We start from the raw sequence: 19,682 nt of genomic DNA, 5'->3' as shown, positions 1-19,682 counted from the left end.
AAGAAAAATTGTTTAAACGCGCGTCGGCTCAGTCATCTTAAGACGCAACAACCAATCAGAGATGCGAGATGCCTACACGTGACGCGGGAAGGGCGCGCGATGCCCGAAATATTTTTGCGTCAATATTCAGCGCCGTGATTCAAGAGATTAATACCCGGAAACAATTTTTTCTTGTTTTTGAACGCATTAACATGCATTTACGCTAATCTAGTATGATTCAGGGTTACTTTTTTTTAACCTGCCATGGCCAGATTATCTAAAGATGTGTGTATTGTGTGTACAATCTATAGAAAGAGAAATGTACATCAGGTCCGATCATCCGATTTTCACGTTTCGGTTTTTTGGACTCGGTTCATGAACGTATTTTGGTTTGGCTCCTGGAATGTGCGAAAAAAATGACTCCCGGGACTGTCTACAGGGAACACTCGCACATTCGCGGTGTATCAGGACAGCGCGACTGGTCGTCATTAGCGCAGTAACAGTTGCATAAACGGACGAAACCATTTCAAAGAAATGGGGATGTTTCGAAAATAAGCATTTACTCCAATATCAAAACAGCTACGGTAAAAATAAAAAGACGTGCATCATCCCGGACATAATGCAACACCACATGCGAAATTACACAGAAATGCGACGTACGGAAGAATGCGTTTTGGCTGCGAACATCTTCCAAAAAACTTGGCATCTCTTAACCATGGGCAAAAACATCTGGAACCACTTATAAAAACCACCCCGTATCTGCATGAACTTTTTTGAACCCCACTGCTATTCCAAACAACGCGTTTTTCTGGACCATTCCAATTCGCCTCGTAATTGTAGGGGTGCGTCTGCGATATTACATTGACCGCGAAAGCAGCAACGGCAAAAATACACATTCGTGCATCAACACGGGCATGCCCGCAGACGGCGTATAAAATTGCGTGCCGATTACACAAAGAGAACCCAGTGTTTTGACTGCGAACATGAAAAATCAGCCGATTACAACACTCCGTCCGGAGGTCCTGACCTCCTTCACGGAGTAATAACGTGATGAAGCAAATGTTGCAGAGACAAATTCCATTAGCAAGTACATAGAGGGATTTGGAATAGGCTCTCATACACCAAAGGATTGTTCTCACGCTAGCTAATGTGATTTGGAAGCCAAATTCTAATTTGAAATCACTGGCAAATACTTTTTCCCATTAGAGCACAATAGTATCAGTGGTAACAATCTACATGTACTTGTACAAGGCTCAAAATAGTGTCAGGTAAAATTGGAGCTGTGCAGGTATTTCTGTTGTCAACCTACATCTAACTGCAATTGTTCATATACTGTGTTTATATGCAAAATGTATGTAAAGATGTATTGACTAAGTCTTTCACCACCTATGAAGTATAAAAGAAACTAGAGAAGTATTTAACATTTGCAAAGCAAATGCATAATGTTTACCTTCGGACATGGTCTGCCCTGTTAATTTTTACTCAAACATATTCACATACATGTACTACTAGTATTATGGTGACAGGAGCAGAGCAGACCATGAAGTTTGCAACATTATGTAACCCATCACCAGTCACCATGGTGACAGACATCAACAAATCATGTCATTGGCCAGGTCAGAGGTTAGTGTTTGGAGAAGAGGAAGAGGAAATTGAGTAAAAACAATGTTTTCCTTCGGTAAACATAATAAATGGCAAATGTTTCTGAACAGTTTTTGTATGATCCATACTTCCTAAATTCTGAGTGGTGCAGGTAAAATTTACGGTAACAGATTATTTTGAATGTTACCTGCACCAGTTTTGAAGAACGTATTTCAAGCCCTAAATGAATATCATGACATAGACCCATTAGATGCCACAGTTAATCTATGTGTACGCACATATTATCAGACATAACACACTTTAGTTGAGATACTTTAGTCAGAAATGGTGATTGAGTAAAAATGTGACAGAGCCCACAAGCCACTTTACCAAGATAGCTTCTGCTAAAAGTCATTTGGGGTACATAATGGTTGCTCCATGGTAATCCACACTATGAATTTGATGCAGCACATTTTGGTGCAGGATAATCTCCCGGGGCAAGAGCATCTGTAATAATTGGATGAGGCAGAACTGCTTCAAGTCATGGTTCATGTCTTCATCTGGTGGTAAATGGTGACTTTCATGCAGACCTGAAAACTAATAGAATTCCCTTCTTTTTTTTTTTACAAAACATTAAAGACAGGGCCTGTCCCTAGTGCTGAACATGTGGTTATTACTATTTTTCATCTACACATTTTATCAAATAAAAAACCAATAAAATCCCCTTTGCAAACTTTCAAAGACAGGGCCTGTCCTTAGTGCTGAAGACATGGAGGTAAGCATTTTGTTTTATTTATTCTATTTTATTTATCTCATATATTTCATTATTAGGTCTAGGAAAATCGACATGGTGTTTCCAGTTTCAGACCTGAAAAAAACTATGGTTGGTAGGTAGGGATTTATTTTTTTAAATTCTTTTTTCCGCTGAAATTATCCAACAAATAAAGTTTGTTTGCTTGTGGAAAAATATTTCACCCAATTTACTTTAAAAAATTGACTTTAAATGACTTTTCAGACTTCAGAGCGTTTAAAATTCAGATGTCAGATCAAAAATTTACCAGCTGTTGATCGAAAAAAAGGTAGGGTCGGCAGGTTTTTGCTAAGATCGGTTGGAAAAATGGAGACATCATTCTTTTTCCAAGGCCTGAGGCCATACCAATTTGATTTGTTGGTTCTTAGATTTTTTCAGAAAAAATATGCAGCGACAGGCCAAAAAAAAAAGAAGATGTAGAACAGGCCTAGGCATCCTATGATAGCCCCAAATGCTCATAGTACATGTAGTCATGAGCCATGACCCAACATATTAAACTGGTGTGGCTTAACCATTGCAAGTATTAAATATTCCCCATTATTGCACAGCCGAAAACCCATACAATTCCATTCTTTGCAAAACTTCAAAGACAGGCCCTGTCCCTGGTGCTGAACACGTGATGGTTGGTATTTTTCATGTCTTCCATCGTTGGAATAACCTATAGATGATATTCAGATGTCTTCTAACGAAAACCATTCAACGGCCACAAGGATTACACAAGCTGAAGATAACCTGATAAAGAACTGACATCCTGTGACATCAGTATCTTTTACATCTATATTGAGTTGTTCATGTGATGTCTGGCTGGCCATTATTAGATGACAAGTAATCCACTTACATGTAGGTTTGGACAAAATTGACTCAGATTTAGCTCAAAAACTAAGAATCCACAAACACTTGCCCACTAGAAAGTGTGAAAATTGGAATGATTTGGGAATCATGTTTTTTTTCAGTGCTAGGAAAAATAGGCTACACTTCTTTGATTTGGGAATAATGTTTTTTTCCAGTGCTAGAAAAAATAGGCTACACTTCTTTATTAACACAGGTACAGGTACCCGCTACTATGAAGTGTTGCTCTTTTACGTTAAATAATTGTGTAACAAGCAGAAAGTTAAATAACTGTAACAAGTGGGAAGAAAACAACTTCCCTCAACTTTTGGGGGCAAAATATGAGCATTTTTTTAGTTGATTCAGAACCAGAATCTTTTTTTTTTTTGCAAATCAGAAAAAAAATGAAGAGGCAAATATCCGAGAACCAACAAATTTAATTGGTGTGGCCGTAGGTTCATTTCTCTGTCAGCATACTAGCATATTTGCTGCATCTTTTCCCTGTATTGTATTGAATGGTAATGACCAGGATTTTCTATTACAATTTGTCAAAGAATACTGCTCTATAGGTAGTAAAAAAATCTAGAAGCTTCATTCCACTAAGTGCTACATTCTTCAAGCACGAAGTGCAGGCAAAGGAATTACCTGTTATGTAGGTCATAATTTACATGTAGATTGGAACTATTCTGAGAATACGTAAGTAAAGACTTTCAATTTAAACTCAGATGAAGCAGTTAGGCCACACCAATTTAATTTCTTGGTTAATGGATTTGCCCGCTTCATTTTTTTTCGGACTTGCAAAAAAAAAAAATTCAGAATCAACTGTAAAATGCTCATATTTTGCCCTGAACAGTTGAAAACAGTCCTTTTCATCCTAGTCGTTACAGTAATTCCATCTTTCAATGCAGTGGTATCATCAAAAGTTCAAAATTCATTGTTTAAATTTTGAACCAGCCTGGTGTGTTGACTTCATGGCTCCTATCGTACCATTTTGGGTCATAATAGGATGCCTAGACCTGTTTTTATTTTTATTTTCTTTCACCCGCCCGCTCAATTATTCTTCTAGAAAAACCCGTTAACCAAGAAAATAGATTGGTGTGGCCTTAGGACGATTTTGCTGAGCAGCTACAGCCCCATAAGAAATGACCCTGCACAATTCCCACTGCCCTTTTGGATGCTGCTTTTCACGTTAATGGCATTAGATACCTTTTATCCATACTCACAGCAGAGACAGTGCGACTACTGCATGTAGGGGTCATCTCTCATGGGTTTACTGTTCAGTACCACGAGAAGAGGAGTGATAAATGGTAGGGCCACACCAATTTAATTTGTTGGTTCTCGGATTTGCCAGTTCATTTTTTTTTTTTCATTTCAAGATACTGGTTCTGAATCAACTGAAATATGCTCATGTTTTGCCCCCAACAGTTGAGGAAAGTCTTTTTCTTCCTACTTGTTGCAGTTTTTCCATCTATCAATGCAGTGGTTTGATTAAAAGTTCAAAACTCATTGTTTAAATATTAACCCAGCCTTTTGTGTTGACTTCATGGCTCCTATCATAACAGTAGCATCTGGGGCTATAATAGGATGCCTAGACCTGTTTTTTTTTTTTTTTTGCCCTGTTGCTTTGTATTTTTCATGAAATATCCAAGAACCAACAAATTAAATTGGTTTGCCTAGGGTCACGTTGTTCACTCAGTCACGCCAACTTAAAGGATTATACACCGTAGCTCTATCAGTCTTAGCGGAGGTACAGATAGGGGTTCTTCCTCATGCTGTTATCTACAAAAAGTACTTAATATGGCCACGGCGGGACTGGATGTCTCCTCGACTTAACAAAGATCAGGTGAACTGATCTGAAACGTGCTTTGATGTACGTGGGCGCCCTTACATTGGATCGGTTCTATGGTAGACGGCTTTTGAAAATGGAGTTAGAAAAGTCTGGGATGGATGCCAATGCTGTGTTACAGGTGTTTTAAGTCAGAAGCCGGCAACCCACTACGGACAAGGCCTAGGGAAAAAAACTTTGTTTCCTGTTTCTCGACCGACCCTAAAAAAACCTGCTGACCCCTGGACCCCTGCAAGGGACATGATTTTTTGATCTGATCAACCTTTTCTACATGTAGCTCTATGATCTGACACCTGAGTGATACAACGTTGCACAATTGGTTTTCTAACATATGACATTGAAAATAAAACTGTCCTCATGCAAGTTTTACTTTATTTAACTGTATTCAATTTGTATGAGTTGGACCCCTATATACTAGATATCAATGAAAAAAAAGGTAATCCCTAAACTACCGACTCTAATTTTTTCAGGGCTGAACCAGGAAACACAAGGTTTTTTTCCTAGGCCCAAGGAGTTTTTTCCATACCTGTAGGTTCTTGAGCTATAGGAATGTCTGTGAGATCGTTGATGACATAGTCAAATGTTTTGCCGTCTCGTGCGTACTGTTCCAGCACTGGTACACAGTCTTCTACACGTACCTATAGGGAAATTAATAATATATGATTATTAATGATGTAACCCAACACCAGTTACCATCATGTTGACAGACGTCTGGTTCAGGTCATTGACCTTACTTGTTTGGAGAAGAAGAAACTGAGCAAAAACAACGATCTATGTCATCATAAGTAAAAACGACGACAGTTTGGTGTGATCCAACGACACAGGATGACTGTGGATTACCAAGTAGTTGTCTCCGCTGAGGGAGTCGAAACAGTCGTGGCAGATTCCCCGCAGGTATTTCGTCGCTGCATCTATTACCATTTGGTCTATGTGAGGTACAGTCAAGGAAAATTCCTCGCAACTAGAAACTTAAGGTTAAACATTTGCAAAGCAAATTCATAATGTTTACCTTCGCATACGGTCTGATCTGTTAATAAATACTCAAACACATTCATCATACATAATTATATACAACTGTACTCAGACAGGAGTCTAAATCCCTCCTGCTATAAAATTGCAATATGACGTAACCCAACAATAGTTACCATGGTGACAGACATCTGGTTCAGGTCATTGACCTGTTTTTATTATTTTATTTTGCCCTGTTGCTTCATATTTTTTTCTGGAAAAATCTGAGAACCAACAAATTAAATTGGTGTGGCCTAAAGATATAACATCTCGCCTTTTGAACTAAGAGGAATTTACTGAATCAGGCTCGATCTGTATATCACTTCAGGATTAGAGAATCGTATTTCTGGATGGGAGCTGCTACAAAAAAGCAGGACTGTGGATCGATAGGCAATTTCCTGAGTAATGAGGAAATACCGTCAACTGCACAGGCCAGCGGCATGGACACTCTATCATCCTGGCTGCTCTCGGGAATCAGGATTATTTCATTACATGCCTGGGAACAAGTCAGGTGGAACATGCCCCGGGAACAAGTCAGGTGGAAAGGACACTTAAACTACCTTCCAGCCTGATGAACTAGATACAACTTGGAGATACACAAAATATATTTTGTCAGACATCACAATTCATCAAACTTGATGAAAACATTACCCCTAAATGTCAATAATACAATGTATATGACATGCAGGGTTTTTTTTTTAAATCTAGTAGCTAGGAAGTCTTGTAGCAAGGAACATTTTAGGTAAAATTCACTAATTGTTAAATAGTTCTGATATGTTCCCCACTCATTATGAATGGAAATATGGTTAATGACCCTAATTGTAAATTATTGTAAAGCCCCTCTTTGTGTGACACTGTACAATCTAATAACTTTTAAGATACTGGCACTGCTGCAGCAGTAATTTCTATAGAAATTCATAATTACTGCATAAGTACATCTTTTCATATTCAGACATTTATTTAATAATATTAAGAGTTAAAAATTCTTGGATATGCTGTCTGTGATCAAATTATCCTTAATATAACTACAAGATATATTATATTTTGACCGGAGGCAATATAATATAATACAAGTCATGTATGATGGCTCTTGTAAGAATTTTAAAGTCACTGGAGAAGCAAAATTAACTATACATAGTATATAGAATGTTAAATTATCATCTTAAAAATTTTACAATGCACATACATGTATATGCATGGTGTTCTTTGTGGACTAATAATCTATATCTGATGTCCCTTGGGCACTGTGATATCTACTACATTGTATCAGCAATAAAGTCTGGCATCTTATTGACATTACAGTATGCAGAGGAATAGTGTCACTGTTAACACTGTGTGGGTCTAACATGTATTTTTGAATGTGAATGTGTTTTGTAGTCAAAATAATAGACATAATAGTAGTGTATCGAACTTTGAACCATTGGGAGGTTATTTGCAATGTGGATTATGATGTAACGTTTATCATATTTGCTATCATATATAATAAATTGACTGTTACCATCTAATGATTATAATGATTATATCATATTTGCTATAATAATAAATTGACTGTTACCATCTAATGATTATAACCATTATGATTATTATATTAATAATGATTATATCATATTTGTTATAATAATAAATTGACTGTTACCATCTAATGATTATAATGATTATAATCATTATCATAATTATAATAATGATTATATCATATTTGCTATAATATCAAATTGACTGTTACCATCTAATGATTAAAACATTGTTTGCAATGTATTAAATATTGAATAGAAATAATGGCAGACTGAGTAGTTTCTGAACAGTTTTAGTAATAATATGAATGATTCATACAAAACTTGTCTGGTGCAGGTATTTTTCAGTGTGTAACCTGCACCAGTACAGATATGCAGAAAGAAAAAAAAAAGGATTGTGAACCCTGATGTATTTTCATCGTTCCACATCGGTCTTGCTCATCTTGGTGTAAACTGTAACACAAATTGGCAGTTCATCATTTATGGTAATAAAGAATGGCCTTATTTAGCCTTCCAAACATGTTATAGATATAATTGCACACGTGACTCAAAAGGCCATTAGGCATTACCTCACGTGAGAAGCAATTTGGAAAGACTCGGAAAAGAAGAATGAGATCAAACATCAAAAGCCATGGCAGGCCATTTTCAGCTCTTGTCGTCTGCTATTGATACATTTGTATAGCACGTCAGCAGAATGTACAGCTGTTCCTAATGCAAAACTGTTTGATTGCTTGCCAGTGATAGGTATTAGAAAATTGTGATAATTGCACAAATATGTTTTGACAAGTGGAAATAATATACAATCACAGGAAGCTTATTTTGTCAATGAGAATATTTCAATTAATTATTTTTGGTGCAAAAATGTTGCATAATGCCTGTTTAGGGTATGAATAATCATTGAATTATGATGTACTTTTTAATTTAAACTAAGTAGCTCAATTGCGAATATGTGAAGGATTGCTCAAGCCTACCAGAGGTAATAAGAGCATTATGACAAAATAACAATTTTCTTGCCCACTTAAGATATGGTATAAAAGAGATCTACATCTTTATTTTTGTACAATAAATCAATAAAAGGATCATTATTATGACACATATCAAAGCCATACAAGATTTTGACCATCATATTCAATAGATGCCAGAGAAATTGGCAAAGCCGATAAAAATGCTGTCCCCATCAATTTTCCCAATGAAGATATGGTCCAACACATCCCTGGAGGATGATTGATGGGCAGATGATGCAGATGGTGCTTCATCATTTCCCCATCTGCTGATTCAGCCAATAGGAACTCATGCTATCTGCCATGTATGAAAATGATGCTGAATGAAAATATCTAGTAGCCTGATTTTTTTCCGTCATCTCAATTTTGCAGCAGCAAGCTCCCCTGAAAAGATTTTTAAAACTTGAACCTCAGTGCACACAGCTCCAATTTTTAGTGCACTAACCTGTGTACCTGTACAATCATGCAGGTGGTATTTTGAGCCTTGTCAGTTGATGTAAATGCTGCATTTTTTAAAATAATTTTCATAGGGTACTCCCAGCTCTATAATTTGACAAATCAACAAACTATGAAAAAATATATTACTTGAGAGATTACCACTGTCTGTTGTTTCATACTATTAGGACTTTGAGTCAGTGACATTGCAACACAATACTGTTAATTTTCACGGTTGACTTAAAACTTGTAGAACCTGTTCTGTACAGGTCACTGGCTAATATCTGCTTTGTGTAAGATAGGATGGGCTCACTGACAGTGTAATGCCCAAATAGTTTACCTGCCCAGGTAGAGTCAATTATGTCTGACTCAGTAGAATCTGATGTATATCCCCTAAGGCAAACCTTAGTAATTCTATAGTATGATCAACATACTGATCGTAGTTCTATGATATAAAATTGCTTCACCTCAACAGCTAGCTATAGAGCCTGAAATTCTTTTCCATCATCTCAATTTTATTTGACGTTACACTGTGTCCTCAGGTGTCCAGGGACAAAATTTTGAAATGTTGACCCTTTGAAACAATTTTTCCTGCATTTTGAGAGCCAAATTTTGTCAACAAAGCTAAGTTTGATAACATCTCTTTCCATAAATTTACACACCAATTTTTGTCTGTCAAAGATGATGAATTGGGCAAAATTTTTGCCTTTCATGAGAGGCAAAATTCTGTCAAATAGCAGAAAGATGGATGCTAGTTAGACCACTTAGTATGCAGCCTCATCCTTTACCCATCAGTGTTGAGTCAGACAATTGGAACTGCCAACAACTGATGCTGTCTGTCAGGTAAAGATGGACTGCATCAATGAACTGACGGATGAATGGATGGATGGACTTATCTTCAAATAGGTGTTCAAAAACTCATTCTTTCCTAATAATTGCAGAGTGTAACTTGATTTCACCAAGTACAGTAGGGGCATTATCATTTAAACAATCCATGGTTAGATGTTTGAGATTTAGGTGTAACAAGTCGTTCGGTGTAATGTAGCCATGTGCCTGCAAAGCTGGTGTGTTTAGTTTGACTATTTTATAATCTGCAGATGCTATAGGTGTCTAAAACAGATGTTAAATGTAGAACAGAATGATATGAACCACTATTGATTACTGGTTCCCCACTGAAAACGTCACAATGAAAATATATGAAAGGCCAGATTGTACATGGTGTACCACTGCATGAAAAACTGACTGTTTAAGGGCACACAATGGGGTTTGAACTGCAAACCATGACTGCAATGGATGTCTTGTGTGATGGTGTTAAAATACCCCTGAGGAACCCAAGGAGCATTTTGAAATTCCAGGCACAGTGTGCCATCAATAACATGCCTGCACCACTTTGGGGATTTCTTTTAACCTTTTCCCACGAATAGTATAATCTGTTGCTCATCCAAGTAAGATTTACACGCGGACAAAAACCTGACAGTATGAAAACTGCCTATGCACGCGAGTGTAGGAAAACTTTCTAGAATTTTTCCTGCATGTAAATCGGCAGCACATCGGCAGAACATACTGTGCCTGAGCGATATCCGGATTTTTCACGGTTTTCATTGGATGTTTGGTCAATGTTGCATTAGAATTTTGACTGGCTAGTTTGCTATTGATTTTAACAGCATAAATATCTTTGTGCTATGTAAAATGGCATTGGCAGTGAAATCACTTTGGATCAATAGGGCAGTCTCCTGAAAAACGGGATTTTGGAACAAGCCATAAATGGATATTGTTGCTGTCCTTTGTGCTGAAAGCAGTGTTGCCATCAGATGAGTAGTTGAATCAACTAAGATGAGTAGTTGAATCAACTCGACAAGTAAAAATAAATGCTAGCAGCAATATCTTTGCATAAATAGAAACATGAGGCAAAGAAGGGCCATGCTTTTTGTATAAGAAGACCATTTGTCTATGAAGACCACTTTTCCTTGGTCCACTGGTCGTCACAAGTTTGACTGTGGGGTCGTGTGCAGAAGCGGTAGCGTGTTCAGCTCAGGACCAAGAGTTCCCAGGTTCGAATCCTACCTTGTCACTAATCTTGTGCCCTTTGGAAAGACACCTTACACGACTTTCCTCACCTCACTCACTGACAGGTGTAAATGAGTACCTTTGAGCTTTAGTTAGGGACGTCCCTCGGATAGGACGTTAAATGGAGGTCCACACCCACCACGCCTTTCAAAAAAGAGTAGGGGCATGCCCCGGTGTGCGATGGTTGAAATACTAGTACGGATGATTCACTATGGACTCCAGGAAGAATATTGTGAAACTTACAATTATAACAGAGATCCTAAACAAACTGTACTCAACTGACTCTGAACTGTGACAGTGGTAGATTCCGTCTTCCCAGCTTCCAGAAAGTCAGAGATTGCATCATATGTCTGATGAAGGTTGATGAGCTCAACCAAAAATTTATGGTGAGTTCCCTTTTGTGTTGGAACTAAGCTACTTTGGAACTATTGATACACAAATGAGCTTTCATTTGAAACTCAGTACACATTCAAGTTGTTCCACACATATTATAAAAGGATATCTCCAGCATGGTGACAAACTTGGGGTTCTGTTGGAGGAGGTGGTACAGGATCCCGCCGTCACCGCCCCCCAGAATAAGGACATCCTTGTTGGTGAAGTCTTCGCGACCGTTTCCCGTCATGGCGTACGTGTACGCAACGTCGCTCTCAGCCAGATCTGTTGTTAGAAGCAAAGACAACAAGTTTAAAATACAGAATCTGATGCTAATTGTTTTAGGATATGGGTGAATACTGGTATGTCATTTCTGAACTTCGAATTTTCTCATTTTTCTGTAACATATATACTATATATTATATTATTTGTGTTACAATAATTATATCATTAATATCTCCAAAGGGAATCTTAAAACCCCCACAGACTCGGCAATTAAAGCATACGTCATTCATTCATTCATTCATTCATTCATTCATTCATTCATTCATTCATTCATTCATTCATTCATTCATTCATTCACTCATTCATCCATAAAACCATTCAATTTATTCATTCATTCATTCATCCTTCAAGCCATTCATTCATCCTTCAAGCCATTCACATCCTTCAAGCCATTCATTCATTCAATCATTGATCAAACCATTGGACGCATCATTTATTCATTCATTCAATGACATTTATCCATCATTCCATTCATTTATTTATTCATTCATGCAGTCAATTAATAAATATTTGTAACGATATAAAAATATCCTTACTCTGGTCATCATCCAGTAGCAGCAGATTGCCATATTGTGGTGAGTGGAGGATTTTGATATTCTGGTACGGTGAGTTTTCCTCGTAAACTACGCGGTCAAAGTCGTACTCTACGATGTGTTCACTGGTGGTGGTAATGTACGGATCCAGCCGCAGCCCACGCTTAATGAACGGAAGTCTGAAAAGAAACAATAGTTTTTTACTAAAAAGGTAACATTTGCAAAGCAAATGCATTGTGTTTACCTTCGCATATGGTCTGCTCTGTTAATTCTTACTCAAACACATTCACATAATTATATGGTGATAGGAGTCTAAATCCCTCCTACTATAAAATTGCAACATGATGTAACACAACACCAGTCACCATGGTGACAGACGGTCTGGTTCAGGTCATTGAACAGGTCAGTGTTTGGAACGGAAAAGAAACAGAGCAAAAACAATATGTTTTCCTTTGGTAAACATTAAAAAAAAAGGCTGGTCACAGGCCAAGATGGGAATTATACAGTAGCTGGTACTGAAAATCACTTAACATTCCGTGGTAGCAAGGACATTATAATGTCCTTGGTGGTAGCAAAATTTCGCAGTCTGAGAAAAATAGACGTATTTGCTGAACTATATGTTCGCGGTGGTGGCAGGCACAGAAGAAAGAAAGTTGGCGATTTATTTGTTTGCGGTAATAATAAATTAAAGTACTGCAAAAAAATGATTTCCAGTATTGTCATAATTTATATGTTTTACATGCACAAAAACATGTCACATAAAACTGAAATTTGCACCATGCAAATCAATTCAATATGAGGAGTTTGGCATAATTTAATCATTGCCATACACATCTCTAAAGTGCTACATTACAACCAGCACTAGTCCTCTGAGGAAGTCATCAGTTTCACTATAAATTGTACGCCGACAGGACAGTTCCATTATTACTATAATTTGGGGAGGTGACAACAAAACAATTTTTACAGCAAATTACATAATATTTTCTATCTTACTTATTAATCCCTTTAATCAACTTCCAATTTAATCTGGTTACTGGCACTGCATTTTAATACTAAATATATAAATAAAAAGAAAAATAATTTGAAAAAATTTTTGGAAAAATATACCCCAACTCTCCCGAAATTTTCAAAATGGAACAGTCCTGAACATCACCAGGCTATAGACAATTGGCAGACAGGACACCACTGTTCAGTTGCTATGACAACGCTGCGGTTGCTAGACAACCAAACATGGAGAGAGAAGGAACTGTCGCCGGTCTCACACCAAAGAGAAACTCCACCAGCCTTTTGGACTTCTTGGAGGACAAGACTCGTTTGAACTTCTGCTCCACATCACTCAAAACCTGGAGGGAAAAAATGGGAAATTTCATTTTCAAGAACTTAATCAAGGCCACTCCTACTGATTTGTTGCATATCAGGAAAAAAATTAAAAGAGAGGGTGAAAAAACTAATATATGATATCCCCAAATGCTATGGAGAAGCCATGAATTCAAAATGAATATAAAATAAACAGGCTCGCTTTAATATAATTATAATAATAATAAAAACTGAATTTGAACAATTTTTATCAAACCACTGCATTGATAGATGGAAAAACTCAGAAAACAAGGAATCCATTTTTTTTTCAACTGTTGGGGCCAAAATTAAATTATGAGCATTTTGGCAATAGGCTTATCATATAATAATTATATAATTATGACTGAACTAATCTGTTCATTAGAACTTTTTCTGATCCTTTATCTTGTGTCTTTCTACTGAAATTGCAACATTCAATTTAATTGCTGATTGCTTAAAATTTACAGTCACTGTGTTATTATCAAATTGAATACAAAGAGTTATATTTCACATTTATCACAGTACTGTGACAGTGATTTATAATATTAAGATTCATTTGGTCTCTTTTTAAGGTGTTAAAACTTACTTCTCCTGTGATCTTGGGCTCTCCCCCTTCCTCTACCCACTGCTGAAGATCTAGTGTCACCAGTCCTTGTGGATACACTCTCAGTGTTGCATGGCTGGGGAAAATTATCAACAAAACAAAGATGGATGGATGGCCATACCAATTAAATGAATTGGTTCTCAGATTCACCTGCTTTCTTTTTTCCGATTCGAAAAAAAAAAAGGTTTTCAATCGACTCCAAAATGCTCAAATTGCCCCAACAGTTTAAGAAATTTTTTGTCTTCCTAACTATAGTTGTAACAGTAAATTTCTAGTATGCAGTGATTTTAAGAATTCATTGTTCGAATTAGAAATCATATCCTTGGCTGGTACAAAAAAATGGCTTTCACCTAGTACATATATTGTACAGAGTGGCATCATGTAGGATGCCTAAGCCTGTTTAAATTTGTTTCTAGTTTGTTTGTTTGTTTGTTTGTTTTTTTTTGTCCTGTCACTTCATATCTTTTTTTTTTAATCTGAGAACCAACAAATCTTAATTTGGTACAAGACAGATGGAGGGACATTGTGATACACATGTGATAACACTTAAGAAACCAATGAACAGTTACTATGTAACTTGAGTACATGTAGAATTGTGTCAGAAAGAATTTGCTACAGCTTTATAATATGCAATAATTCTTCCCCATTGTTCAAGCATGAAATATAAACATATAAAACTATAAATCTAATTCAGCCTTTGATGTTCGTAATACACCCCCCAAACACAATGAAACCTACTCTCAGACTTTTTACTCCGTGAAGGAGGTACATGTCATGTATATACCTCCTGCAGGAGTATTGTGGTCAAACGGTTTTCGTGTTCGCGGCTAAAACACACAGTCCCCTTTGTTTAATCGGCATGCAATTTTAAAAATCGTCTGCAGTCATGCCCGTGATGATGCATATATTTTTATTTTTACCGTAGCTGTTTTTGTGGTCAATGTAATATTTCAGATGTACCCCTATTGGGCATATTGGACTGGCCGCAAAAAAAATTTAAAAAAAAAGTAGTTTTTAATGCAGGTGACACAGAACAAAAAGCCTTCTATTCAATATAATTATTTCAACTAACATTGACGTACAACACATATCTCCTTTATTTTCAAGAAGTGTTTTCAAGTGGTCATGATGATATTAGGTTTCTCACCTGCCGTCTTCGTTGTGAAACACGGCCAGCGTCCCCCCGTCTTGGAAGGTGACGGCAGACGTCGGCCCCTGTAGTCCCAGGGACCTCACCACGTTATGCATCTCCTGGTTGGACGTTACTTTACCATTCTCTGTCATGTAAACAAACAATTTGCTAAGATCAATACACAAACTCAAAAGATCATCCAACATTTAGGCCACACCAATTTAATTTGTTGGTTCTCGGATTCGCCTCTTCATTTTTTTCTGATTTGCAAAAAAAAAAAAAATTAAGCCTCCAATTGACTCCAAAATGCTCATATTTTGGCCCGAACAGTTGAAGAAAGTCCCTTCTGTTCAGAGTTGTTACAATTTTTCAATCTATCAATGCAGTGGTTTGATTAAAAGTTTGAAACTCATTATTTGCACTACAAACCAGCCTGTTATGCTGACATTGTGGCTTCTATGATCATAGCATTTGGGGCTATCATAGGATGCCTAGGTCTGTTTTTTGTTTGTTTTTTGCGCCGCGTCGCTTCATATTTTTTCCAAAAAAATCCGAGAACCAACAAATTAATTTGGTGTGGCCTAACAATGAATTAAAATATCTCACTAGGGCCACACCAATTTAATTTCTTGGTTAACGGATTCGCCGCTTCATTTTTTTGCTGATTTGCAAATAAAAATAAAAATTCAGAATCAACTGCAAAATGCTCATATTTTGCCCTGAACAGTGGAAAACAGTCCTTTTCATCCTAGTTGTTACAGTTATTCTATCTTTCAATGCAATGGTATCATTAAAAGTTCAAAATTCATTGTTTAAATTTTGAACCAGCCTGGTGTGTTGACTTTATGGCTCCTATCGTACCATTTTGGGTCATAATGGGATGCCTAGGCCTGTTTTTATTTTTATTTTTTTTTCGCCCGCCCGCCCCATTATTTTTCTAGAAAAATCCGTTAACCAAGATATTAAATTGGTGTGGCCTAGGCCTTATAGACCTCTTGAACCTCCATTTACAATGCACACATTATGCTGTTCATGAGTTTTTATCAGCTCGACACTTGAATCATGCTTAAAGTAAACATGTATGGCATAAGGTCAAGGACTAAGCTGATAACATGTGCATACTAGTATGTAAGCCATAAAAGAATTATTCATAACTGTAAAATATGATCTTAATCTGCATCATGATTTATGATCAGAGTAAATAAACCCTCCATAAGAGTTACAATATGGCACAGAGTATTATATTAAACCAAATGCCACACATACAGGACAGATATATCTAGCAATACTATTTATATTTCAGGGCCATAGGGCTGTGTATGGGGTTTGATAAAAACCTCTATTCTGCCATTTTGACAACGGTGAGGTTTTTTTTACCCAATATTCCAGTAAAATATAATAACAGAATTTTTTTTCAAAATTGAAATGATAAATAAAATGAAGATTTGAAATGAAGTGAAATAAAAATCTCTCTGGAGATAACAAAAATGAGTGGGTAAGTATCTAGCAATTCATCATTTGCAGGGAATTTGCTCTCATAACAGACAGACAAAAATTTTACCCAATAACACAGAACTTACCGTTATGTTTGGTATGTTAATCTAGTACCATGCATGTTGTAGAATATAGTATAATGCTAGACGTAGATATAGTCTCACATACCACTGTATTTTCTTTCTTATGTTGTTTGTAACTGCAATTAGCCCTCGGGCATGTATTTGCAATAAACTTTCAGTTGTTAATCATACTATGGAATAATAGGTCTGCCTTAAGGAATAATTATGTTGAGTCAGACATACAATAGTCGACGATGACACTGTGCAGGTAGACTATTTGGGTGTTGACATGATTAATAATCCGTCCTTTCTTATACAAATTACAAAACAAGTTTGAAGTAGACAACTGTACAATAGATAAATTGCATGTGACTGACTAACTTAATTTAAACAACTGTGAAACAATGATGGACTAATCTAGAAAAAGAAAAATTTTTTTCAATTATGTTTGTTGATTTTTCAAGGGAAATGCCTTGAAAATCAGGCATTATAAGATAAAGGGGTCCTAAAAATTCATAAATAAATAAATAAATGCAGCATTAACATTGACCATTAGGGCTTGGAATACCACCTGTATAATAGTATATACGTTAGTGAAGATATAAAAATTGAGCTGTGTACTACTAGGCATTTCTGATGTATACCAGGCACCTAAACCTATGCTGACTGATGTACTGGGTTTATAAATGTAGGTGCACATTGATTTTTATTTGCTATACTGTTATCACCTTTTAAAAGAAACAATGGCAATGGTTTCAGAACAGTTTTTAGTATGATCCATGCTGCCTAAATTCTGAGTGGTGCAGGTAAAATTTATCTGGTGCAGGTAATTTTCAACGTATGCAGAAAAGGGATTTCGAGCCCTGTAGTGTAGCAAATTATGTTATGGAAACCCTTGACCTTGTAAAAGAATAGGGGAGCTTTTGTGAACCAAATGTGTTGTTTTTTAAGCTTGTACATACACCAAATTAGCCATCAACACCATTAAGAAATCAAACCACTGACTAACTGTTTTATGCATTTACTATCATTTACATACATATTTTAGTGCAAAAAATGTAGTATTGTCACAGCACCACCCTCTCTACAACAACAGCACTAATTCATTGTCTAGTCAGGTCAACACCCATATATCACATTAGGATAATTGGTCCACAATAAAAGAAAAACACTGGAAAATATTCCATTTCCTGAAAATAACTACTAATTTCATTTTTTTTTTAATTGATGGGCTCGTAACCGTATCTGAAAATTTTGTCATTATATCGGTACTCAGGTATTCGCTGGGCAATTTAATATAGCCGAAAACAAAACATCTAGCCCAAATACATTTTTTTACGCAAATCAACGAAAATGAAATTGAACGATCTATATCCAAATCGTAAATTTTCTTTCTAGGCGTAAAATGGAGGAATAGCATGCTTTAGATATTTGAAATATGGAATTGCAAAATATTACGGTGAAATGATCAATACATATCTGTCTGTGACTATAGGGTGTAACAGATAGTCGTACCTGCGACATAATATTACCGGTACGGTACATACAATACAGAATTTTCATTCTGTCTAGACCTCTGCTTTATATACATAGTGGTGGGAGATCCGTGACGGAACAAAACGTAAATAATAGATAGGCGGACTGTGGATAAACAAATACCTACTGGGGAAACCCCGCATACAGACAGCACACCAGGGAGGGTCAGATCTGTTTCCAAAACAAGCGGGCTACATTTAGATTCGCGCCGGGCGAGATCGTCACAAAACACCAGCGAGAGCAGGCCTTACCTGACGTTTCTAGGATCGTCGGAGGGACGTGGAAGTCCAGGAGGAGGTTATAGGCCGGCATGTCGACGATATTCGGCGGAGGGAGAACAGGGAAGTCACCGAGCGGTTTTCATGTATCTGCGTGCTACACCGATCCCGCAAATTTGTGTCAAAATGAGCGCGCATGTGCACTTGTGGGCGTGGCGTTTATGGACAGACTGTGGCGCGAAACTTGAAACCTGTAATTTAGGAGGCAACTTTGTAATATTTAGCATAATGGTAAAGAATGGCAGGTAGTCAAGGACTAGGGCTTCACATATTTTACATTTTTAAAGTACCCTTTCCTCGCGAAGATCATGTGTACAGTGTTACACAGGCAGAGGCCTTTGAGGGTTACCGTGAGTCTTGAGCACAGAGGTCAGAATTCGAACCCAGTGGGAAAACAGGTTTTTCAAGGGTGCATCTCATCAAGGACATGATACATAATACTTCTGTATAATCCGTCCTTGATCTCGTCAGTCGTCTAGCTTTCGTCAGTGACTGAGAGACCAGAGGGGAAATCAGGTTGTGCTTATAAACCTGCTTTCCCCTCTGGTCTCTCAGTCACTTGCAAAGCAAAAAGATGCATAATGTTTACCTTCGAATATGGTCTGCTCTGTTGATTCTTATTCAAACGCATTCACATATATGGTGACAGGAGTCTAAATCCTCCCTACTATAAAATTGCAAAATGATGTAACACAACGCTAGTTACCATGGTGACAGACTTCTTGTTCAGGTCATTGACTATATTGTTTTAGAGAAAAAGAGCAAACAGAGCAAAACATATGATATCCTTCGGTTAACATAAAAACAATATGTTTTCCTTCTGGGAAGGTGAACATACATTTGTAAATATAGGCTTGGAGTTGGAGTTGGAGTTGGAGAGGTTGGAGTTGTGCTACATTTAAACCCCGCTAGGAGCCGCTCCTAAACATGACCAACGTAACGTTACCTCTCTGACACCATCCCAATATCTATGACCATGAAATT

General features: G+C 37.0%; 1 protein-coding gene across 1 annotated transcript in view; it reads right to left on the bottom strand.

Moving 5' to 3' along the window:
• The window catches only part of LOC109464568 (spermine synthase-like), a 22,390-nt gene extending 3,581 nt beyond the window's left edge, over positions 1-18,809 (bottom strand). The window contains exons 1-8 of the mRNA XM_019761573.1: positions 18,672-18,809; positions 15,344-15,473; positions 14,179-14,272; positions 13,542-13,600; positions 12,261-12,436; positions 11,551-11,724; positions 5,886-5,971; positions 5,572-5,683 (exon numbers count right to left, since the gene is read on the bottom strand). Coding sequence (XP_019617132.1) covers positions 5,572-5,683; positions 5,886-5,971; positions 11,551-11,724; positions 12,261-12,436; positions 13,542-13,600; positions 14,179-14,272; positions 15,344-15,473; positions 18,672-18,732 — 892 coding nt within the window. The 5' untranslated portion in view covers positions 18,733-18,809. The remainder of the gene's footprint in view (positions 1-5,571; positions 5,684-5,885; positions 5,972-11,550; positions 11,725-12,260; positions 12,437-13,541; positions 13,601-14,178; positions 14,273-15,343; positions 15,474-18,671) is intronic.
• Positions 18,810-19,682: the final 873 nt, after the last annotated feature.

Source organism: Branchiostoma belcheri, unplaced genomic scaffold, assembly GCF_001625305.1.
Source record: "Branchiostoma belcheri isolate BF01 breed outbred unplaced genomic scaffold, Haploidv18h27 scaffold14, whole genome shotgun sequence".
In the NCBI taxonomy this organism is placed as follows: Eukaryota; Metazoa; Chordata; class Leptocardii; order Amphioxiformes; family Branchiostomatidae; genus Branchiostoma; species Branchiostoma belcheri.
This window is presented reverse-complemented; position numbering and strand designations above follow the sequence as displayed.